Genomic DNA, 25,434 nt, shown 5'->3' with positions numbered 1-25,434 from the left:
ATGGCCTTATAAGAAGAGCAGATTAGGACACAGACATGCACAGACGGAAGACCATGTGAGGACAGAGTGAGAAGACAGCCACCTACAAGCAGGGAGAGAGGACTCAGAAGAAACCAGGCCTGTCAACACCTTGATCTCGGATGTCAAGCCTCCAGAATTGTGAGACAATAAATTGCTCACAGATTGGTACTCTGTTGCTAGTTTGTACTAGCAAACTAATACAGTGTGTCATGTAATTCCTGTCACCACAGTTTACAAATGAGAACAACTGAGGCTCAGGCAGGATGAGTAACTTGCTGGGGGCCCTAAAGTTAGGCCCTAGTCAGCCTGTCTCTATGCTGTTATTCTTTCTCAAATACCAACTGTTCATCCACTCGTTCATTCATTCAACAAGTAGTTATTGAATCCCATCTCCATGTCAGGCACTCGGGATACACTGGTGAACAGAACAAAGACCTATGCCCACGTGGTTCTCACACTCCAGGTGTGGCAGGTGTTAACAGGAAGAGGAGATGGCCATCAACAAGAAACAGCACAAATAAGTAAACCATATAAGCCTGTATGATATGGACACAGCTGCCTGGGAACCCAGTGCATGTGAGGTGTGGCACCCTACATGGCACGGGTGGGCAGCCCACAAAGGAGGCGACAGCTACGACACAGACCACTCCATCGTCACACTCACTGTGCTATCTTCGCTGATATCACCGCCCCTTGCAAACATCCCCAAATGCCAACTTTCGACAGAAACTCCTCACTGTAGTCTTTGGAACCTGGAGGTGAACGGCTGTCAGTGGCATTGGTGAGTGAGCTGCCATACTCCTTCCATGTATGAAGCACGTCTTGTTTTCTGAATATGTCATCAAGAGCTTGACTCCAACATTTAAAAGCAGCCCTAAAACAGAAATAGAGCATGCAGCAGCACGTTTTCTGAGATCCGTGTTATTAAATCTATCTTCCAAAAGGGAAAGCAAATGCACTGAAGAGACATTTTAATTAAAATGTTAGAGAATGGATCTATACCATTTATTGCTCATAACCATTTCTCTCAGGTAGCATTTGATGAATAAAATGCAGCAATGGAATATTATCAACAGACTAAAATTTATGAAAGGCAGTATTTTTCACAATAATTAAACATTTTTTTCAGCTGAACAAAGTTTCCCTTGTTTTACTGACTCCTAAAAGCTACCTTTTCTTTTGTGCGAAGACAAGAAGACTTCCAAGTTCATGCAATGCCTGAACGTTAAGACTTCTTTCATTGCTGGTTTGCAGAACATCTGTATTTTTAATCAAGTGAAAGAACAAATGTCAGTCCCTGGAAAATATTTCCTGTATATTTTCAAGAATATTTTAAATTGCCTTATACCTTAACTGTGTAGATAAGCAAACTTCAAGCTAATAGAGCCTTTAAAAGTCACACAATATGGGTAGAGAGCAAACGATGTTCTATTTTAATGTCATGGAGTGGGAGATCGGGTCAAAGAGGTGGGAAACGGGAGAAAGTACAGTAAGAGTCGGGCAGGTTGAGATGGTGAAGGAGAAACATCCAGAAAAAGTGTGCAAGGCAGAAAGGGCTGGGTATATATATATATGGCAATGTGTGCGGCCGGAATACGCTTTCTGGGGAGGGTGAAGAAGCGGGTAGTGGTAAGATTATGGAGGCATCTGAGTGCCACGTGGAGAAATATGGACACTATTCTACAGCACATGGGAAGCGTTGAACAGTTTGTTTTTGATCAGGGATGTGACAGGAGCACAGCACTTTGGATTCTTCCTTTACCCAAATGCAAAAAAGCACATCTTGAATAGTACCTGAATTTGTTGTTTTCTGATGAATACATGCATTCCAGGATGTGTAGCCAAAAAACCCAACTAACATGGCAATGGTTTCTAATGAGGGCAGCAATGTCCCCTAGAGGGTATTTTAGAAATTTGAGGAGGGTTTTGTTAGTTGTCACAATGGGGCATCTGCTAGTATTTCCTAGGTAAGGACCTGACACTTGATGGCCTGCCATGCACAGAACCTTCCCCCACAGTGAGGAAAAAGGTGAGAAACCTATTTATAATTATTTGAGTCTAACATCTAACTTCATTTCATAGAAAGGGTATGTTTGCGTGTGTTCAAAATGCTCTGAGTTTTCCAGAAATGCAACCACTGTAATATTTTGTTTTGTCCAGAATGGCCTAGATTTGCCATTTTAGAACATCATGTCACCAAAATTAGCAATGCTGATAGTACCTGAGTTACCAATACACCTGTCTCAGTCTGCATTCGTAGCTGTCACATTCATGTGTATCCTGTATAGTTTACCTACTGTATGTGAGCATCTGATTGCTTCTCTATACCTCTAGTGCCTAAGCTCTTACATACCAACAAATAGATTCTTTTATTATAAAGTTATTTCATTTTAGTTACCCTTCATTTTATATTTAGAGCTTCATATTGATTTTTAAAAATAATGTGCATAGGAAGAATAAAGGGGGAGTTACAAAGTGTCTGTTATAAAAAAAGGGGGGACGTTGGGTCTACAACATGGACGGAATTTATACTGCTGAATTTGTAGAAAAACCAAATCAAGTGGAAAGACAAGGAAAATGCAATCAGCTGGGGCAGAGCAAAAGCACATAACAGTGGCCACATCTCGACAAACGGTTCACAGATTCAGTTAAGGTGGGATGGATGGGACGGTGCCTAGAATCTCACAATGGTGACAGCCAATCTGGGAAAGTGGGTGATGGGAGGGGCTGGAAGCTGCTTGTCTTGACGCTGCTCTGTCACTGTCCACGAGGGTGTGATGAATAGATTCTATGTTCAAGCTCCTTCATCCTACTTCTACAGATAACATTTCAGTTACAGTCTAGCACAGGGAACTATATTCAATATCTTGTAATAACCTATAATGGAAAAGAATCTGAAAAAAATATATATATATATTGATATATAACTGAATCACTTTGCTGTACAGCCAAAACTACCACAATATTACAAATAACTATACTTTGATAAAAAAATAAATTTAAAAAAGATAATATTTCAAGACCAAATGCAATCTCAACATTAATGTGACAGATCATATTGAAAATGAACACATAATGAATAAATCTTACTAATAGTTTCATAATAAGAAGAAATTACGAGTCCAAGCTGTGAGGAGGGAAGTTTGCTTTTCTCCACTGAGCTGAAAACTTGGAAGTGCTCCTGAGAAAGGTCAGGAGGTGTTGGCATGTGCATCTCTTCTGTCCCAAGGCAAAACTCCACCTTTCTGGTAGTGAATTTTAAATTGTTCGTTCCTCCTTTGTCTCCTAAATTCATGAAAAAAATTTAAAAGAAACTTAAAAATGGAGAAAGAAGGGAAGTTGATGAGGAGGAAAAAAGTAGAAGTGGAAAAGGAGAAGGAAGGAAGGGTTTTGTACAGAGCTGAGACTCATTTGCAGCTCGAAGGACACTATTTCCTTAAACTTCGTATCTTGAATCATTTCTGAAGAGCCCAGGTGTGTGATGTGCTCTACACTCGTGTTACCTCATAAAGAACAGCACAGAGGGGCAGTTTGCTGGAAAGTAAATGTTGAGATAATGCTTTGCTCCTCATGGGGACTGGCAGAAGTTGCACAGGTTTTGAGTTTGCCTTTTTTAAAAGAGTTTCCAACAGTAAGATGTTAGTTTGCCTCTGGGGCAGAGACCTCTGGGATAGAAGCAGTGCAGAGGTACTTCTGACCTGAGGGGAGAAAAAAAATGGGAAAGAACCTGTCTCTGTATAAGATCAGAGAACACACAGGAAAAAAAAAAAAAAAAGGAAAAATATTCTAGGGGAAGTAGTCAAAAACCTCAGAGACAGAGAAGCTAAAATGGATTTAGGTCTACAGCCCAAGGACTGGGGATAAACTGCTGAGAATATCTTAGTACCAGGTGAAATTTAGATTTAGGCAGCGTAAACCATTCTCAGGAATTGTATTTGCTTTTTTAATTCATGTCCTTAACCACTGTTAGTGTACATCATACTTGAAAGAAGTTTAAACATGATGTGGAGGGCCAATTTAATGTAATGTGTGTCTTTGGACAATACAACCAAAAACTGTGGGTACATATCATAGTAAGTGCCTTTTGCGGGGAGAAGGGGCAGCAACAAGAATGAATATATATTGATACATACATACATACAAACATATATACATACATAAATAAAACTTGTCAGTGGTTGTAAAAAAAATATTGGTCAAATTTCTAATAGATCAGTTCAGAGACTATTAGCATCTTAGTTAGATGCTAAATTTAAATCTATTATTAATAACTTTAAAATACAATTATTTTAAGTTTATTCATTTAAATTTATTCTTTAAGTTTATTCTTATTATTCTGATAAATGTGAACAGTAAGTATTATAAACACAAATTAGGGTTTTAACAAATTTTAAATTACCTAAATGTAGATAATTTGAGATTTTTCTCGGCCTGAATTTGAGTATCTTCTTTCTCTCTGAGGTTACCACTTAACCACTTGAAGTCCTGCTTTGACTGAGTTTACAAATCAATAGATTTTGAGAAGGAAGAAAACAAGTGTAATGTAACCAAGAACAGTGAATATCTTTTTTTAAGCTAAAAGAAATCTCTAAGATCAAAATCTGTGGTATTAATAAGAAATCTTACGAGATGTGTATATTAAAATGCATCCCTTTCTTAGACATTGATAAAGTAGTGTTTTGGTAAAAGACTGTAGTTAATTCGATATGAAACAATTCATCTACTTATAAAAATAAAACAAGACTAGAGCACTGCTTCTGTATTTACTCCGCTTAGGGATTATGCTCGTTTCACAGAAGGCAGAGAAGCAGATGAGTGAGGCAGTGCTTTGGTTGGAATAAAGTGTGAGAAACAGAGATGTAATCCACTAGACAAGAAGAAGAAAGTGAAAGGCAGCAGGGAGTGGGCATGGAAGTGGGGGAAGGAGGGACCTATGGCAGAACACAGTACACCCACGGGGTGGTACCCTGGGTAAATAAAGAGGAAGGGATGCAGAGCAAGTACAGTCAGCCCTCCATTTCTGGGGATGCAGAACCATAGATACGGGGGGCGGGGGAGGGGAGCTGACTGTAAGAGACGTGTACATCCACGGATTTTGGTATCCACAGGGGGTCCTAGAACCAATTCCCCGCAGATGCCCAGGAACGACTGTATTTTACCTTGTGTCTGGGCAAGAAATAACGAAAGCAACTTTCTGCTGTGTCGGATTGATCTGTTGCGATATTTGGATTTTTCCAAGGTCTCTCTAAAACATCTCAAAGTGTCTGTCACGTCCACGGGCACACAGAGGAGCTCTTCGGCTTTGCTGTATTCTGAAAGGAAAGGGAAGAGTCACGTGAGGGATGAAATGTTGCAGCAAGCCAACAAGCAGCAAAAGACTTTCTAATTCAGAGAATTTCTTGGGCCCAAACGAAAGCTGCTAAATTCAAAGCCCCCAGGTCTGCAGCAGTTGTTTCAACGTTCAGATCAAAATTTTTTTTTTGGTATATTTGACAGTTTTTTTAAAAAAGAAAAAAACTTAGAAAACTTTTGATTTGTATGAAATGCAAATAACTTTAGATCTTGCCAATTTTCCTAATAAAGCCTCCTACTTTTTCTTTTGCTGATCATAAAAGATGAAATAATCTATTCCTTTTCAGCAGCCTCTTCAAAGCCAAGGTGCCTTGGGAAGGAGACGAAAGGAGGAAACAAAGAAGCTTGGAGATGGGCAACTGCTCCCTTGAGAGAAGGAAAAGACAGCTTTCTAATACTGGAGGATGCAGAGGAAAGGAAGATGAAGCCATAAACGGGTATGGAACTACAAAGCAGTCCTGAAAAGTGGCCAGAAGGGCAGATGTTGGCAGAGAGCTGCTGTGAGGTCCCTGGAGAGGAAGTGACAGTCCCATAAATTAGGCTGCAGACCGGCTGCATACACCATGAAGCAGGCACACGGGAAAGAAGAAACACAGGCTTCAGACGAATAACAAATAAATTTACCCCTTCAACAAGCTGAGCAGGTCGAACATCCCCTGTAAAATCTGAGGTCTTGAGAGTGCAGCAACTTGCCAGGGAACAGGGCTATAAGAGGTTAAGAGGCGTGACCTCTGCCCTCAAGAAATTTACCGTTTAGCTGAAGCAAAGAGGCATTCTAACACTGGAGTATGAAAATCACCTTGACAGAAAGTATCTGGTTACATGTGAAAATGAGGGAAAGATAGAAGAGATAGATCAGTGTAGGCAGGAAAGGATGAGCAAGAAAGACTTCATGGGAGAGAAGCTATGCCAGCTGTGTCTTAGAGGATAGGGAAGGTCAGATCAGGAAGAAAGAGGCAAGGGGTTTCAGACAGCTAGAATAAGAATAGCTGAAGTTGATTAAGTGTTTATACTATGCCAGTGACTATTCTAAATAATTACTGTGATAGTCTCACTGAATCCTAGCAACACCCATAAGAGGGATGTACTATTATATCCTCATTTTACAGATGAGGAAAATCAGGCGTAGAGAAGTCTAGCAGCATCCCTTGGGTCACAGAACTAGTTTGTGCAAGGAGAGGGTGGGAGCAGGATTAAGGGTGGCGATTCAGGGCACAATGAGATGACATGGCCAGTCCTTTTGAACTGAGAAGGGTTTCCAGAGGCCTGAAGCCCTCGCTGAGTAAGCGGCCTTCATCCTCTTTAATGGGCAGTCAAGAAATGGTTTTGAGTAGGACCCCAGCAGAAAGAGGTAAGTATTTCAGGAAGAGTGAGCCCACCGCTGTATGCACAGCAGCCTGCAATGGAAAGAGGGTGGTGGCTGGGAGGTTGTGAAGTTATAACACAGACATTGTATGATGTGAACTTGACTGAGGTGGTAGCAGTGGAAACAAGGGAGGGACACAGGGAACATTCTAATGTTAGAAGCGACAGGAGAGTGGTTAATTGGCTACGTGGCAAAGAAAAGAAAGAGAGTGGGAATTACCTCTTCCCCATCTTTCAGGGCCAATGACCTACCTCAATAGGAATAAATGGGAGAAATCCAAAGGGATTTCCTGCAATCCCCGACCATCAGACCCACCCAGCCCCCAGCACCTGTGTCCATCTACACTGCCAGGGCATCACTCCAGCAATTCTCTCCCCTCCAAATCATCAGTTTTTCCCTCTGCTGAATCATTCTCAACAACATTTTCCTTTTTTCTCCTATCTTAAAAAAAAAAAAAAATCAAAAAAATTTCATGTTCATTGCAGCATTATTTACAATAACCAAGACAGAAATAACTTAAGTGTCCATCAACAGATGAATGGACAGAGAAAATGCGGTATATACCCAATGGAATATTACTCAGCCATAAAAAAGAAGGAAATCCTGCCATTTGTGACAACATAGATGGGCCTTGAGGGCATGATGCTAAGCGAAATAAATTCAGACAGAGAAAGACAAACACTGTATGATCTCACTTATATATGGAATCTAAAAAAAACCAAACTCATAGAAACAGAGAAGAGATTGGTGGTTGCCATAGGCAGGGGGTGGGGTGATGGGCAAAATGGGTGAAGGGGGCCCAGAGGTACAAATGTCAATTACAAGATAAATAAGTTCTAAAGCTGTAATGTATAGCATGGTAACTATATCTAAATTTCTAAAACAGAAAAAAAATTATTTTGAAAAAATAAAAAACCTTTCTCTCGACCCTACTTGCCCCTCAAGACACCATCCTATTTCTCTGTTCCATTTTACAACAAAATTCAAAAAGTTCTGTTTTCACTGTTCCCCATTCTCTCTTGAACCTGCTTAGATCAGACTTTCCCCCATCATTTCACCCCAAGGATCTTCACGTGGCTACATCTAATGTTCAATTTTTAGACTTTATCCCTCATAAATTTTCAACAGCATTTGACCCAGTTGCTAATTCCCTCCTCCTTGAAATACTTTCTTCCCTTGGCTTAAAGCTCCTTTTCCAACCTTACTGACACTCCTTCTTAATCCTCTTTGCTAATTCATCCTCATCTACCCAACCTCTTAATACTGGAAAAGCCCAGGGCTCAATCCTTAGAATGCCTGTCTTTTCTTAACTAACATTTGAGGCAGGCTGGGACCTGGGACCCTTTGCTGCAGTGCTTGCACCTGGACAAGCGTCTGCTCAAGCAACAAAACACAAAGAAACTATAAGGGACTAAAAATAACTGCGTGCATGCACAGTTGGGGCAAATCATGAACAATAAGATATACAAACTGTCACTTCTGAGGTGCCTGGAGCAAAAGCAGGGTACTGGGCATGATCCCTGCACACAGAACCACCAAGGGCGGGGGGGAGACCACCTTAAGGGCCCCTCCGGCCTTACCCACTGATCTGCCCTCACACCCCGTTTAAGGAACCAGCCCCCCTGCCAGTCGGGGAGCGAGCAAGGGAACCTGTTAATGCTTCTTGCTCCCCCGTGCTGTAGCACGAGTCCCAGTAAAGCCTTGCCTGAATTTCTCATCCTGCCTCTTATCAACTTCTACTGATTAAAGAGGCCAAGAAGCCAGGTTGGTAGCACATTCACCCCCTTGATGACCTCATCTAGTCTCATGGGTCTAAGTATCCACATGCTGCTGGGTCCCAAATTTCCATCTCTGGCCCCCACTCTCCCGACGTCCTGAGACTCATCTATCCAATGGTCTCCTCCGCTGTGCGTTTAATAGACATCTCACACTTAACAGGTTCCCAACTGATTTCTGAATCTTTCCTCCCTAAAAGCTACTCCTCCCATAGACTTTCCCCACCTTATTAAGGGATGGTTCTATTTTTCCAGTCGCTCAGGCCAAAAGCTGAAATCGTCCTTGACTCTTCATGCCATCTCATGCCCCAAGTCAAATTCACAACAAATTCTGGAGGCTCCCTCTTCAGAAAACATCCAGAGTGCCACCATCGCTCACCAGCTCCACTCTCCACTCCCACTTCCACTGTTTTCCAAAGACCTATTATCTTCTTTTGAATTACTGCCATCGCCGCCCCCAACCAGTCTCCCTGTTTCCACCCTTGCCACTCTCAACATAGCAACCAGAGGATGCCTTTTAAAATGTAAGTTCTCTCAGGACTTCCCTGGTGGCGCAGTGGTTTAGAATCCGCCTGCCAATGCAGGGGACGTGGGTTCGATCCCTGGTCCAGGAAGATCCCACACGCTGCAGAGCAACTAAGTCCATGCATCACAACTACCAAGCCTGTGCACCTAGAGCCCGTGCTCCACAACAAGAGAAGCCAACGCGATGGGAAGCCCACGCACCACAATGAAGAGTAGCCCCCACTCACCGCAACTAGAAAAAGCCTGTGCACAGTAACGAAGACCCAATGCAGGCAAAAATAAATACATGAATAAATAATTTAAAAGAAAATAAAATGTAAGTTATTTCATGTCACGTCCCTGTCCAAGACCCACCACTGGCTCCCTTATCACCTAGAGCAAACACCAACGCCCTTGGAGTGACCTCTAAGGCCCAACATGAACAAGCTCCCCATCTCCTCACTATTCTCCCCCTCACTCCCTCCCACACCAGGCATGTTTCCACCTGAGGGTCTTGGCAACAGTGGTTCACTTTGATCTAGAACATTCTTCCCTCAGATATCTCCATGTCTTGATTCCTCAGCTCCTTAAGCTTATGGCTTAACCATTAACTTCTCAGTGAGGCCTCCTTTGATCACCCTCTTTAAAATTGTGGCACCCATTATCTTCTGACGTACTATGTGTTTTACTTGTTTATTGATTGTCTCTGGCCACTAGAATGCAAGTTCCATGAGGGCAGGAATTTTTGCCCATTTTGTCCACTGAATTCACCCCTGGCCTATAACATACCTGTTACGTGGTATGTGCTCGATAAATATTTGTTACATGAATGAATGACAACAGTTTTCAAAGCTAAATGGCTGGGATAAACTTTATTAATAACCACTTCCATAGGCATTAATCGCAATCAATCCTCACAGCACCTTACAACTAGCAGAGATAGATATCACTTATACTTTACAAAGGAGGAAAGGTGAATTTGAGGGACATTCCCTTGTTTTAAACCCTTAACAAGAGATAAGAGAGAAAATCAGGGTTCAAGTCTGAAGCCTTTCCCAACTAGTTTTCCAAAGGGTATCAGATTTGGGGAACAGGAAGTGACACCAATTTGAGGCCTGCTAACGTGGGCACAGAGACACTTTGAGAATAAGACAGGAATAAGCCTGGGGTCCTTGTAAGCCCAGGGAGATCCTGATGGAATTCACAACACAGGGTCACATTCAAATGGCCACAGAGATAAATCTTTCATTACCACCCTCACGTCTAGAAACGCTGGAGGCTCTAGTCAAACCAGGAACATGGCCACATGGAGACGAGCATCTGTTCCCCCAGCAAGTTCACTCTTGACACACTTCCCTGTCACACATTTAAGAGGATCAAATACGTAGGCCACAGTAGCTCTTTATTAACTCCCCAGTAATCTCGCTCTTCTCCTGCGAACTTCGCTCTTCTGTCCCCTCCATCCTGTCTCCACCATCTCCCCTCCTCTAAGCATGCACAGTCCTCACCATCCCCGACAAGCCATGCCCCTACCCCTCCCACCCCAACCCTTATGCACAACACCCTGAAGATTATAGGTTTCTGCTCTGGTTCTCCGTTCTCTTGCCAGAATTCATGAGCTTGGCTTTCATTTTTTTCCTCCATAGAGAGTGAGATTAGGGAAAGAAGTTCAGCAAAGCAAAGGAAAAGGAGGAAGCTGGAAGCCCTCACATATTAATATTTTGAGACAGTTACTTTCTCCAGGCCTTCATTTTAATTATCTATTAAAACTGGGATGGCAATATTTACCTCCAAGGGTTACTGTTTTAACCTGTGTGTGAAGTGTCCAGCGTAGCGCCGGTCATGGAGGAAGCATTCAACAGACAGATGCTCACATTATGACCGTCAGTCATATATTTAAAAAATATCCATCGAGCACGTACCATTACTAGATACCATGCTAGGCACTGAGGAGGTACAAGTGAACAAAACAGACACACTCCCTGCTCTCCCAGAGCTTACATTCTAGAATAAAATTCACGAAGGCATGCCAGTGATTGGGGGTGATAAGAGGGATGAGAGGAAGAGTAGATGTCTGCCATCTTTAAAATATGAGGTCTGAATAAAATCATCCTGCTACTTTTTATCAACTATCTGCTTATAAATCATTCCTCTTTGTTTTTTTCCTTAACTATCTTTTACTTTTTTTTTCTTCTTTCAAGCCTAGCATATCTTTTCCTTATAGTCTAATTAGGGCTCTGTTGGTGTTTTGGTGGCTGCCTACATGAGATCAATGATGCAAAGGAATAAGGAAATATTAGCTTTGCAGGCCTCGTCCTGCCATCTTTGTCTCAAGGGGTTCCTCTCTGAAAACTTCCATGGATAATTCAAGAAGCTATTTTAAAGGCACTAACAGCCTCAACGGTTTGGAATAGGTAAGAATAAGAAGGAGGAGGAGAAAAAAGACTCGATTTACTACATCTCTCATTGTACCAGTGTAGATATTAAAACTGAAATGCCAATGACTCCAGAGAGATGCGTTCACCAAGGAAGGATCAGGGAGTGATACAAAATTTGGGCTGCTTTCTACACACTTGGTCACATCAATCTAAATGCCCAGAGGTACTAAAAAAACATGCCAGCCAAAGGGTTCAAAATTCCAACACACCTGATGACTGAATTACCCTATTAGAGAACTTAAATACCAATAAGGTCAAAACTCAAGAAAGAGATCCCAGACAGAATGCAAAAACAGCCACAATAAAAGGCACATCCATAGAGTTATCTCCCCTATGAAGCTTCACAAGCAGGCAAGTTACTCATCCACACAAAAAATCATCTGTAAGGTACCGAGCACTGGGGCATTACAATACCTGCTCTGAAGAATTAAATGCATCAAGCACTACCACCAAATGCTGTTATGCCAAAAGGGAATCCATGAGGTTCTAAAGCAGTGACCTGGTGTGGAAACCATCAGAAGTATACTTGGTCTTTTTAAAAATTCTTTTAAGAATTGCAGACATGTCGTGGTGATATACATAAGACCCATCATGCTTATAAACATGTTAATGATCTGAATTCAGTATACTGAAAAAGAATTCAGCATCCTAAAAATTTGCCTAATAAACCCAAAAGTCCAGGCCAGATTATGCTCCTAGTCACAGAGGTCCTACAGTTTTACAAGGAGCTGTTAAGGTGGACGCCAAGATTTTAATGATACTTGCTCAATGTAAAACCTGTAGTTACTATGCAGGATCATCTAAAAATTGTGAAACTATCATAACAAGTCACAATAAAGTATCTGTCTCCCCATAACTACTGAGACATAGCAATTTTTTCTTGAGTGCTATAAGTTTAGAAGAGAGTCTAACCTGCAAGGGGACAAATGATGAACAGACCTGATAGCTTAGTGGAGCCCTTATGGGTTAAACAATCAGACGGACCAGGGTTTGAATCATGGTTCCAGTACTCACTAGTAAGACTAAATTTTCTCATCTGTAATAATAAGCATAATAATATCTACCTCCTAAGATGGTTAAAATTAAAGAAGGTAATAGCTATAAAGTACTTGGCTCAATCAATTATTACTGCCATTACAATAATTTTTAGATTTTATCTATTTGAATATTCCTGCTCTGTTCATTGCTCAAACTGGCTATACCCCCACCACCACGAGAACCATTCCAAAGGACCACTGTAGCCTGATTCCCCCCGCCTTCCTTTCTGTCCCACCACCTGCCACCTTGCCTTTCCAAACGAACTTAACAATAGGCAGGCAAAGTGCTTTTCTGACATGTTGTGGCCACCATCAGTAAGCACCTGCTGGTCACACAGGTCTAGAGTTTTGCTACGTATGCTTCTCCTAGCCCTGAGATGCTAGTCATCGTTTTGAGAACAAGCATTTTCGACACATATTCTCACATTTGTTGCCAGCTCTTTTTAGGATGGAGGGGATAGTATAAAGCACATTCTGAGTTATGGATCCCAAATTGGGGAATCTCCAGAGGTTTGATGGACAAAATGAAGAAAAGGAGAACACACCCAGGAAGAATCATGCTCTTTGATTGGAACTAGTCACAGGTGATTGACCACAGGAAGATGGTCCTCCCATTGTTCACTGAATATGAGAAGACAATTTATCAGTAAATTGTCATGAACAGTAAAATATCATGAACAGTAAAACCTACAAGTTCATGGTCACCAACCTTACTCAACTAGACCCTCTACACTGCTCTGCAGCCATTCTATCCTCCCTTTTCCTATTTTTCTCAGTGGCCGGTCAACCCTCTCACATCCCTCCTGAAATCCCCTACCCTATCAACCTTGGCTGTGCTCTCAACCCCCTGCTTCATTAAAAAAATCTCCAGTACCCAGTAAGGATGCCTTCAACTCCTACCATTACCATCTACAAATTTGCCTGATTTGGGCCTGTTCTCTCCTTCCTTTCTGCCCTAGCGGCAGGGGTGTCCCCCCTCTCCTGTCTAAAACTAAGTCCCCTATGTTCCATTCTCTTCCTTGTTTATCCTCAAGCTCCTTTCCCTATCAAATATCTTTTTCTCCTGTCTCTGAGCTCTCCCCCTCTCCTGGCTCTTTTCATTTAATATAGAAATATGCTCCTTCTTTTCTACTAAAAACAGACACACAAACAAAACAAAACCCTCCTGAGCTGTCCTGAGCTCTACTTTTCCTTCTGGCTGCTCCTGCCCCCCCTCTTCCTTGTCACTTCGAAGCTTCATGAAAGGCAACTCTCGTTTAATGACTCTGTGCAGGCACAGCTCACCATTACTGCACCCCCGACTCAAGATAGTTCCACTCCCCTCCCCACCATTTCTTTGAAGTGACTCTTGTCAAAGTCACAAAGTCATTCATTTGACAAGTAGATATTGAGTTCCTACTATGTGTCAGGCACTGATGAAGGCATTTAGATTATATCAATGAATGAACCAATGATCCCTCACTTCATAGAGCTTACATTTTATCAGGGGAGACAGACTAGTGATCAATAAATGCAACAAAAACCTGAATTATACAGTGTGATAAGTGGTTATAAGTGCTCCAGGAAAAAAAGAATACATTTATTAGAGTAAGGGGAATTGGAAGGAAGCAGGCAGGGTGCAGTTTCAAACAGAACAGTCAGGGTAAGCACCATTGAAAACTGGAGATGTGCACAAAGATTTTAAAGAGGTGAGGGATTTATCAGACAGGCATCTAGATGGGGGTAGAGTACTTCAGGAAGGAGAAACAGCTAGAGCAAGACCCTAAGGCGAGGACAGAAAAAAGGCCAGTGACAATGAGCTCCCAAATACAACAGACAGTCTGTCCTTATCTTATGTGACCTCTCTCTGACCGCTGACTCACACTTTCTCTCGCCTTGGCCTGGTTTGTACCACTCTCATCTCCTGTACCTCCCACCTCTTGGGCCATGTCCCAATCTCTTTCAGATACTGCTCCTTCTCTGCTTGTTCCCATGACAGTCATTAGGGCTCTTCACATATTCTATCTCTTTATCCTTGGGGTACAGAGTACCATCACACTTTCCTCTCCTTTCAAAGTTAGATGTGGCCATGTGACTTTAGCCAATAAAATAGAAGTGACATGAGTCAACTTCAAGTATCAGCTTTAAGAGCCACCACCTGATTTATATATAAATCATGAATATAAAATCATAAAATATAAAAATATATATAAAATACATTCTTTTTCTTGCCTGGAAAATGGGGACAATAACAAACTTACCTCATCAGACAGTTGTTAAGCTAACGTTCGCAAAGCACTTAATACTCACGAAGCACTAATACTCATAAAGTGCCTGATGTCCAATGCATAATAATAATTCTTTTATTGGGATTGTTATAATAATGAAATAAGGCAATCTACATAAAGCCCTGAGCACAAAGTGCATGGTATATGCACATGGTCTTGCTTCAAAGGCTGTGCTCTGAACCATTTACTGTATACCTCCAGGTTTAGCTGCCCTAGAGGATAACATTAGTGTTTTGCCTCCTGCCTCTAAAACAATCATGGAAGCCTGTGTCGAGATGGACATTCCATCAACCCATGATGATGAGCTGCTCAACCTCACTGAATACAGTAGCATGAGCAAAAAACAGACTTTCCCTTGTGCTAAGGCAATGACATTTGGGGATTGTTCGTGACTGCTACATAGCCCAGCCCATTCTGACTGGCACAGCTTCCAAAGCGAGGCCATCCTCAGGTCCATACTCCACAGAGCTCTCCCTGGGTGACCTCATACAAGACCCTGATTTCAACCACTACCAATGTACTGGTGACTAAATTACAGATCTGCTGAGTGCCTCACTGGTACATCCAATCATATAATGGATCATTCTACTCAGCCATCATTCAGGTACCTTGAACTCAGTTATAGCAAAGAAATGTTTTCCTCTAAGCTTCCCCTCCCTTCAGTGTTTTTTGTTGTTGTTGCTGTTTTTGTTTTTGTTTATAGAATGAAGATATCACATCCATTTAGCCTCCCAAGCCAGAAACCAAGGCAACTTGAATTCCTCCCTTCCCCGTCCATCCGCCTCACCTAATGAGTGCGTATCTGTCCAGCTCTCTGTTCTCACCATCTAAGTCCAGGCCCTCATCATGTCTGTAACACACAAGCTGGGAGCAGCTGCTCTCCTACCTCCACATGGTCTCCTTCCAACCTTTTCCCCATGCTGCTGCCGAAAGTTCAAGAACACAAATATGATCATTTCCTCTTCCTTCTTTACATCCTTCTCACTAGCTCCCCTCAGCTCTCCGGATAAAGCTGAATCTCTTTATCCTACCTTCTAAGACCCTTTATTATCCAACTCCTGCCAACCTTTCTAACCTCAGCTTTTGCCTTTTACTTTTACATTAACCCCACTAAATTACATGGAGTCTCTCAAAAGCGATGCTAGCCGTTAACTATTATTGTTTATAGCAGCAGCAGCAGTAGTCATAACAGTATAGACCTTACTACTCTACGCTATAATCTCTGGTTTATTTATCGGTCTCCTTCAAGGGGCTGTAAATCGGATAACAAATCTTTAGTCTCATTCATCTTTGTATTCTCAGGGCCTAGTACAGAACTTAACACATGGTAGATACTCAATAAATGTTCGCTGAATGACTGAACAGCTGCCTGACCTACTCAAAAAATGAATGAATGAATGAATACATACATACATACACACATACATACCAAAATCAACAGATAAATGAATGAAGGAATCCTAACACTTCAAAGGGAAGACTTGCATTTCTTTCCTATACCCAAAACATAGGAAAAGTGCAATTGAGAGAAGGCTTTATTTCCATTTTCATCTCATCCTATTGCCTCATTCCTACAAGCTGCACCACCAGAACATCCCAAAAGGGCTTACCAGCTAAAACCAAAGGAGTCATGATGTCCCCAGATCTTCTCTTGCACTCTTGTTAAAAGACCTACAACTAAACCTTGGTAACACCAATAGAAGTACAATCTATATTGATTATGGAAATGGAAGTTATTACGGGCATCAAGATGGAACAAAGAAAATAGCAAAAGGTCAATTTAAAGAGTTCCCAAGTGAGATTAAAAACAGGGAAAAATGTGCAAAACAGTCTTTTCCCATCTTTATTTTTTCCCATCAGTTTCCTTTCTCCCTCTTTTTATCTCCCTTCTTTAACTAACAGATTAAACTAATAAAAACATGTGTTTTATTTCCCTTAAGTGACATTTATAGCAACATAAGATGGTAAATATCAAATGGATTATTTTCAGTGAAATAAACCTGCAAAAGAAATTTTGCAAACACTTTAATTATGGAAGACTTGACATGCAGAACACAATAGCAAACCTTGTTTTGAAGAAAAGAGAAAGTTTCAAGCTAAAATTGGTTCCAACCTGAATAGATAAGATTTTTAAGGAAATCTTCCCCGTGTCCTATAGTTGTCACCTCATTGGTTAGAGAATTAATCTTGAGCTGCTTCCCAATGAAGTTTCGGCAGGTTATCTTAAAAAAGAAAGGAGAGAACAAATATCACTTAGGTATTTATAGCCAAAAATTTGGCTTACTTGAAATGCTCATCGTATTTTTCATTTGTAAAAAAAAAAAAAAAAGAGAGATATAAAAAGATGCTATAAATAAAAGCTCCAGAGTAGTATCCAATTATGAGAACTTTTGGGGAAAAAGTGGCTACATAATTTTTCATATTTCTTCCGTATAGCACAGCTGGAAAAGCATTAGGCAAATTATGCAGAGCAATTAGAATATGATTTTTCTGATATTCTATAAATTCACTAGTCTAAATATATCTTCCATTATGTAAGTTGAAACGTATTTAAAATAGAGGCTGCTTTTTCAATGGCAGATTTCCCCCCCTACTCAAAATTAACACAATTTAAATTTCCTTGGTGAAGTTTTCCAGAACTAACTTCCTCTGTAGTATTTGTTTAAACTATTTTTAACAGATACTTGAGTCCTAAAGTTGTAAAATATCTGAAAACAGGACATTTTTAGACATAAGGTAATTCTTTTAAAAGTCCACCATCCTCTTGTCTCCATTTGTCCACTCCCACCAGCATCCCCAGTGAACTAACCTAATGCTCAAAATACAACCACCCTTGAACCCCAGTCTGATGTAGATGTTGTTTCTTTATTGTCCCTTGTAGGTACTTCTACAATGAGATGTAAAGACAGTCTAAGAAAATGCAAATTCCTTCCCCCAGCCTAATAAGGCCCTACTTGACCTAGTCCTTCCCACCGCTCCAGCTTCATTTAAAAGTCTTTATTGAATACCTATTATGTGCCAGGCACTGCTCCAAGCTCACAGATGATATAGCAGAGAACAAAATAAGCAAAAATTCCTATTGTTGTGGAACTTATTCTAGTGGAAACAGAGAGACAATAAACAAAATATAGAGTACATTATAAAATATACTAAGGAGCTATAAACGCTATAGAGAGAAATAGAGCAAACAACACATAATTTTAAATAAGGTAATGATGAAAGTCCTCACAGAGAATGTGATATTCAGCAAAGACTGGAAAAGCTGCAGGAAAAATCAATGTGGATATTTGGCGGGGGGCGGGCACAATTCCAAGCAGGGGAAGAGCAAATGCAAAGACCCTGGGGTAGGGTCTTCTTAAAGAACAGAAGAACACAGCAGCTGAAAGCTGCAGGGGAGTTAACAGAGACAAGTTACTGGTGATCACAGGGGGATGAGTTATGTGGGGCATTAAGGCCATGATGAAGATGTTAACTTTAACACTGAATCAGATGGGAAACCACTGCAGGGTTTAAAGCAGAGGAATGTCATGGTCTGACAGGTTTTTAAAAGGCTGTTCTATCTGCCATTAAGAATAGACTACAGGCTGGAGACAGGAGTTCAGGGAGGCTGGAAGCAAGGAAAACAGTTAGGAAGTCATTGCATTAATCCAAGCAAACACAGCAGTAGCCTGGATGAGAGCAGCAGTGGTGGAGGCAGCGAGACGTGGTCAGATTCTGAATCTATTTTGAAGGGAGAGGATTTGGTAACAAACCTGACGTGGGGTGTAAAAGCAAGAGAGGAGTCAAGGATGCTCTCCAACGTGTCTGGCCTGAGCAGCTAGGAGGATGAGGTTTGCATCAACTGATGCGGGCAAGACGTGGCAGAACAGGTTTGCTTGACATGTGCCAAATTCGAGAAGAGTCTTAAACATCTAAGAGATGATGCTGATAAGGCAATGTGATGGGTTTTTGATGAGTCAGTTTAGTTAGGCTAAACTATGAGGATGATGGGAAGGGAAGCATCCATTGTGTAGTGTATACACACTTCATCCTAGTTATTCAATCAAACACTAATCTAGGTGCTGCTGTGAGGGTATTTTTCAGATACTAATTAAAGTCCCTAATAAATTGGCTTTAAGCTAGGGAGATTATCGTAGGTGGGCCTGACCTAATCAGGTGAGTCCTTGACATGCTGGAAGTCTTCAGACTCCAAACTCCAAACAGCATCCAGGTCTACAGCTGCTCTCTCCTCACTGGATCCTCCCTCACTGACTGCCTATGGAGAACAGCTTCTGGCCACACCTGTAGGGTTCCTTCCTTTTCATGATCCCAACTGCCTACCCAATGGATTTTGAACTTGCTTAGTGAGCCCCCATGATCATATAAGCCAACTCCTTTTAATGAATCTTGATAGGTAGATAGATAGATAGATCAACAGACAGTTAATTCTAACTAGTTTTGCTTCTCTGACTGAACCCTGACTGATACAGGCAGTCAGATATGTCAACACAGAATTCACGAGAAAGGTCTAGCCTGGAGATGTAATTTTGACCCACAGATTGAATTAACTCTCCAAGGGAGAGTGTGCGGATAGAGAAGACAGGAGGACCAAGAACAGAGTGTTGGGCTACACGAACACTGAGACATTGCGGAGGAGAGGAGAAGGAGGAAGAGGCAACAAAGAAGACTCAGAAGGAGCAGCCTCTCCTTTGTCCCCTCCCCCTCCTCTGCTACACTGCAGCATGCGGGCCGTCTTCCTGTACCATCTCAGGGCCTTTGCCCTTGTTCTTCCCTTGGGCTGGAATGCTCTTTCCCAGCATATGGCCGGCCCCTTCCCACTAAATGTTTCCATCTCCAAGGGCCTTCCTGATCCCCTTGGCTCAACTTTCTACCCCCCACCCCAGCCTATCTCTATCCCACTGACCTATTTTATTTTCCTCAGAGAATTTATGATGGTCGTAGATCTTTTTATCTGTTTACATGCTTATTAACTGGCCCTACTTCCACCCCCTCTGACACTAAACTCCATAAAGCGAGAACTCAAACTGTATTCTCTCTACAGAGACTATGCCAAGGCGATAAGGAACCTTTGTGAAAAGGAGAAAATGGAGTCCTCGCTGGGTGGCTGCAACCCACCACATGGACTGGTGTGTGGGGCACGGACTGAATCCAGGACCCCCAACATATGCCAGGAGCCCTCAGGCAGGACACACACTGGACATCTGAATGCAATGGCTCTAATCTTAGGGAGTCAATACATATTTAGTAAGTTAATAAATGAGAGAATTTACATGCCTCTTCCCTCCCCCTACCTAATTTAAAGCTGCACCATGATGCTCATGGGCCTTAGGCACTTTTGCCTTCATGGGCCCACTGCTCCATCAAAAAATATTAAAAATTATATTGTATGGCTCCTTTGGTATAAACATAAATAGATGAATTGTAAAAACTGAAACATTTTCTTTGACCTAAAAGTTACTTTTTTCTTCTTATTTTAAAAGAAATTAAAACATTTAGTGGCTCCTAGAAAGGTACTGTGGCTCTAGACACTGTTCCCACTATGCCTACTGGGTAAATCAGCCCTGACTGGCCTGAATATAAGCTCCTGTGTACCAGGACTTTATTTTTGTTTTCCCTGCATCTGGAAAATACTGGCACCGAGCAACTCTCAACAATGTTTTGCTGATTTGAATGATAAATGCCTAAGTGAAAATAGGAACATTTATCTGATTCCCAAATCTTGCTATTTACATGTGTACTAATAAGAAATCACCACTGCATGAATAACAGAGCCAAACTTACCTTCTGTTCATATTCAGCCTCATATCTTACGCAAGGCTGTTGGGTAATATCTGGGCCCTTGCACTTGGATATTCGTAGAAGAAGCTGGCGCTGTGCGTACACCAGGAGTGGCGTCACTTGCTCTGTATATCTCTCACTAGACAATGGTAAAAATATATTAAAAACAAACGTTAGTAAAGAAACACTCTTCTCAGTGAAGTCTGCCCCTGTTAGCTGCCCTTACAGCGGTACCTACTGCGAAACTGTATTGAACTGAATGGCGAGTGATACAAGTGTTTCCCATTTTTCTACTTGATATACAAGTTCCAGAGATTTTAATACAAAGTCGTGGATCCATTTCAAATCAACCACATTGACATCATCCAGAGGATGCTCAAAGGTAAGGCTAGAACCACCGTTATCATTTTTGATATCTCCATAGCAACTTGGAACACTGAACTCTCCTTCTTCAACAGTCTGCAAGTAGCACATGGAAAAAAATTGTGTAATTTCAGATTTTACTACATGTTTTTTCTGAACACTGAATGTACAGCTAAAAATATAACATGGAAAAGAACTGAACAGAAAATAAATTTAATATTTTTATTATGCAAATCAAAGCTTGATGACACCATCCAACAGCACTTCTGCAATGATGGAAACGTGCTTCATCTGTGCGGTTCCATACAGAAGCCGCTAAGCACATGTGGAAGCTGAGCTGTTGAAGTATGACTAGTGCAACTAGATTTTTAAGTTTATTTAATTTTAATCATTTAAGCCTAAATGTAAATAGCACGTAAGCCTAGTCATTACTACTTGCTGGTACATAGTCACTATTTAAGTAAGGATAGTAAACCAATAAATAAGGTAAAGTTTTGAGGAAAAACAGGTTATAGTATACACAAATAATTAAATTTCCCTAATACACTGGTTACATTCAGCTGTAGAATAGTATGTCCAATTCCCCAATGCAAAAGGTCAAACTTATGGAGAAGAAAATCTTCCAGAAGACCCTCTTTTTGCCTAAGTTAGAGGTACTCTGTAACTGTTGTGTTCATTTCCTCTAAGTCTCTGACGCATTTGTGTAAACCCTTAGAAATTTCTGAGGCAAAGCAAAGCCTGTTAGATCCACCTACTGGCCAGACTATAGCCCAATAAACAGTACCTCAAGTCTAGCCCCTCCCTCCCATAGGATTCACAGTCCTTGAATTTGGAAGAGATCTTGAAAGTCATCTGGCTGTGAAATGCCATATGCGTACCTGAAGTCAGGCTATGAAGATGTGGATAAGAGGTGTGACATACATGACCTACGTGACTTTGCCTCCTTAGCACAGTGCCTGGCACCCGGGACATGCTCAATAAAAGACAGATGTCATTTTATTGATGTTATGAGCTCTGTCCCTGTCATCTAATAATCAAAAGTCAAGGAGCTCAAGATGACATCAGTCCCATTTGTCTAAGTCCTCATGCCGTGTGGATGAAAAGTGGCAGCCAGTTATGATGACAGGTGATCGATCCAAAGTTATTGCCAAATTTGTTAACATTTCTCCATTTCTAAGCCATCCATAAAGAAAATCACAAATGGGGTCATACCATCCTCACAGGAGTCCAGCAGGGCAACCACACTATCTAGATTCATATTTTCACCAATAAAAAACTGGTAGTTTTTTAAATTAGTAAGGAAGTGCTTGATTTATTCTGTAGCCTCTGTCATAAAAGGTTTTACTCTTTCTGGTTTCTGTTCTTCAAGTCTGCCTCTGATTGATTTCATGCAAACTCTAATTTACTTCTTACAGCCCTCTTTTCTAAAACTGATTTTCTGCAAGCAATGGTTCATGACAATATCAACACCAGTGATTACTGTGCTTTCAGTACCTTCACCTAGGGTACTGAAAGCACTGTACAGCAGAGTACATTTCCATCAATGTTATCCTCTGTCCTACTGACCATCTTCCCTTCCACCTCCAGGCACAGCCCACTCTCGATCTCCAGGAACTTATAAATGTCAGGGAATATCTCATGATGGCTGATGAGGTCCTGGTAAATAATTGTGATGGCAGCTGGAGAGAGATGACAGCTGCCCTGGCTTAGCAGGTGCCCAGAGCTCAGAGTGAGCATGGTGAAACGAGAGGGGGAGGGAGAGCAGGTGGAAAAAGTGATATCGAATTCTGTAAATACTTTTCTGTATCTATTTCAATGGCCATGTGATTCTTCTCCTGTATCCTGTTAATATGGTGAATTACACTGATTGATTTTCAAATGGTAACCTTACATTTCTGGGATTAACCCCCTCTTGGTCATCATTTGTATATATTATATATATAATTTGCATATTTTATATCTTACTGGGATTGATTTGCTAACACTTCATTAAGGAGTTTTGTGTCTATGTTCATGAGTAATATTGAGTCATACTTTTCTTTTTGACATATCTGTCAGGGTTAAGCTGACCTCACTTCTAAAAAAAAATGGTATATGATTTATTATTTCTTCCTTGTGTGTTTGCTAGAATGCTGCAGGGAAATATTCTGGGTCTAGAGTTTTATGTCAAGGTTTCTGATTATGAGTTCAATTTCTTTAATATATTTGGGTAATGCATTTTTTCTATCACTTCTTGTGTCAGATTTGTTAAGTTGTACTTTCTAATAGACACATCCATTTCATCTAAGTTATCAAATTCATTAGTAAAAATTGGTCATGACATTCCCTTATTTTTCTTTTAATATATATAGGAACTGTAGCTATATCCCTCTTTCATTACTAGTATTAGTAATCTGTGATTTTCTCACTTCCGTTCTTCATCAGTATTCCTAAGATTCTGCCAATTTTAATAATACTTTCAAAAGATTAATTTACTGACTTTATTTTCTGGGTTGTTTTATATCTAATTTATTTCTGCTCTTACCATTTCCTTCATTTCTTCTTATTTCTATTATTCTTTTTACTTTCTTTGGGTCTAATTTACTCTTCTTTTTCTAGCTCCCATAGATGAACACTTAAATGATTGATTTATATCTTTTATTTACTAAACATTTAAAGCCATAAAGTTTCTGTTAAGCACTGGCTTATTTACATCCCACAAATTCTGATATGTTATTATCAGTTGAAATACTTTTTAAATTTCCCTTGTGTTTTCTTCTTTGACCCATGGATTATTTAGAACTGTGTTATTTAATTTCCAGATATTTGGAGATTTTTCTTCCTACATTATATTAATCTGTTTATAATGTAGCAGTTAGAAAACACACTCTTTCAGATTTCAGTCTTTTAAATTTTATTAGGACTTATTTTATGACTCTGCATATGATACATCTTGGTGAACACACCATGTGCCTTGTGCTCTGTTTCCAACCAATCTTAATTTGTACTGCACGTCACTTCTGACACTAACTACCCCAGTGTCAGGGTCAGACTCCACAGTTTAAGGGCTCAGTGCTCACTGGAGATGCCAGCCACAAGTCTCAGGGTCACTCGCACTTCTGACTGACGAGCTATAAGTTTGGGTTCAATCATTTCCTAGAATGACTCAAAATTCACTGATACAGTTTTCTTATAAAGGATACAACTCAGGAACAGCCAAAAGGAAGAGGTGCATAGACGTAGGTCTGGAAGGGTCCAAGATGAGGAGATTCTGTGCCCTCTCTCTATGGAGTCAGGGCCTGATACCCATCCGACACCAATGTGTCCACCAAACAGGAAGCTCTTCAAGCTTTGGGTGTCCAGAGTGTATTCTGAATCTCTGTTATTTGGTGCATACACATTTATGATTAGTATGTCTTCCTGATTAATTGAGCTTCTTCTCATTAGGAAATGTCCCTCTTTCTCTCTCAAAATACTTCTTGATATGAAGACTATTTTATCTAATATTAATATAGCCTCACCAGCTTTTTTTGTTTACTATTTTCGTATTTTAGGCTATTTTCTTTCACTGTTTTATTTTCAATCTGTTTCTTTATACCCAGAAGTGCTTTTTTTTTTTATAAATTTATTTATTTATTTTTGGTTGCATTGGGTCTTTGTTGCTGTGCACGGGCTTTCTCTAGTTGTGGTGAGCGGGGGCTACTCTTCATTGCAGTGTGAGGGCTTCTCATTGTGGTGGCTTCTCTTGTTGCAGAGCACAGGCCCTAGATGAGTGGACTTCAGTAGTTACGGCATGTGGGCTCAATTGTGGCTTGCAGGCTCTAGAGAGCAGGCTCAGTAGTTGTGGTGCACGGGCTTAGTTGCTCGACGGCATGTGGGATCTTCCCAGACCAGGGCTCGAACCCACGTCCTCTGCATTGGCAGGCAGATTCTTAACCACCGCGCCACCAGGCAAGTCCCAGAAGTGCTTCTATTATGGACAAGTACACGTCCTTCTCTTTTATCCAGTCAGACAATCTCTGTCTTTTAATTAGGGTATTTAATCCACTTATAGTAATATAGTTATAGATATAATTGGGTTAGATTATTTGTTATTTGTTTTCTGTTTGTCCCATGTGTCTGTGTTCCTCTTTTCCTGCCTTCTTTAATTGACTATTATTTAGTTTTCCACTTTACTTTTAGCTTCCATTTGGCATTTTAGCTATATCTCTTTTTTGGTAGTTATTCTGGGGATTATTAAATGCATACTTAACTTATCACATTCCACTTGAGAGTTAATATTGTACCACTTTAAATAAAGTTTAAAAACTTATGACAGTTTAATTTTATTTGCCCTCCCAGTTTTTTGTGCTATTGTTCATATATTTTACATCTGAAAATGTTATAAACCCCACGACTCAAAGTTTTTATGTGTTTATTAATTTTCAATGTGTTTGGGGTGTATGATGTTTGCATTTTTTTCAATTTTATTTTCATGCTTTAAACCACAGTGTGCTAGATTTGAGATGGCTGTAAATTCTACCACGTCTAGTGTAACAAAACATGGACAGATAA

At 40.7% G+C, this 25,434-nt stretch overlaps 1 protein-coding gene and 1 pseudogene across 2 annotated transcripts in view; both read right to left on the bottom strand.

The window, feature by feature from the left end:
* CFAP54 (cilia and flagella associated protein 54) overlaps positions 1-25,434 on the bottom strand; it is a gene marked incomplete at its 3' end in the record, with an annotated part of 310,342 nt that overhangs the window by 137,669 nt on the left and 147,239 nt on the right. The window contains exons 37-43 of the mRNA XM_082667031.1: positions 20,777-20,997; positions 20,542-20,677; positions 16,874-16,982; positions 5,181-5,333; positions 3,112-3,306; positions 1,193-1,280; positions 686-895 (exon numbers count right to left, since the gene is read on the bottom strand). Coding sequence (XP_082523157.1) covers positions 686-895; positions 1,193-1,280; positions 3,112-3,306; positions 5,181-5,333; positions 16,874-16,982; positions 20,542-20,677; positions 20,777-20,997 — 1,112 coding nt within the window. The remainder of the gene's footprint in view (positions 1-685; positions 896-1,192; positions 1,281-3,111; positions 3,307-5,180; positions 5,334-16,873; positions 16,983-20,541; positions 20,678-20,776; positions 20,998-25,434) is intronic.
* On the bottom strand, positions 22,058-22,638 carry LOC309829354 (translationally-controlled tumor protein-like; annotated as a pseudogene). Its single transcript has one exon. The product of its transcript is annotated as a translationally-controlled tumor protein-like (transcript).

Source organism: Grampus griseus (assembly GCF_964374135.1).
Source record: "Grampus griseus genome assembly, chromosome: 11".
Classification (NCBI taxonomy): Eukaryota; Metazoa; Chordata; class Mammalia; order Artiodactyla; family Delphinidae; genus Grampus; species Grampus griseus.
The sequence above is the reverse complement of the archived record's forward strand: the minus strand, read 5'-3'. Positions and strand labels throughout refer to the sequence as shown.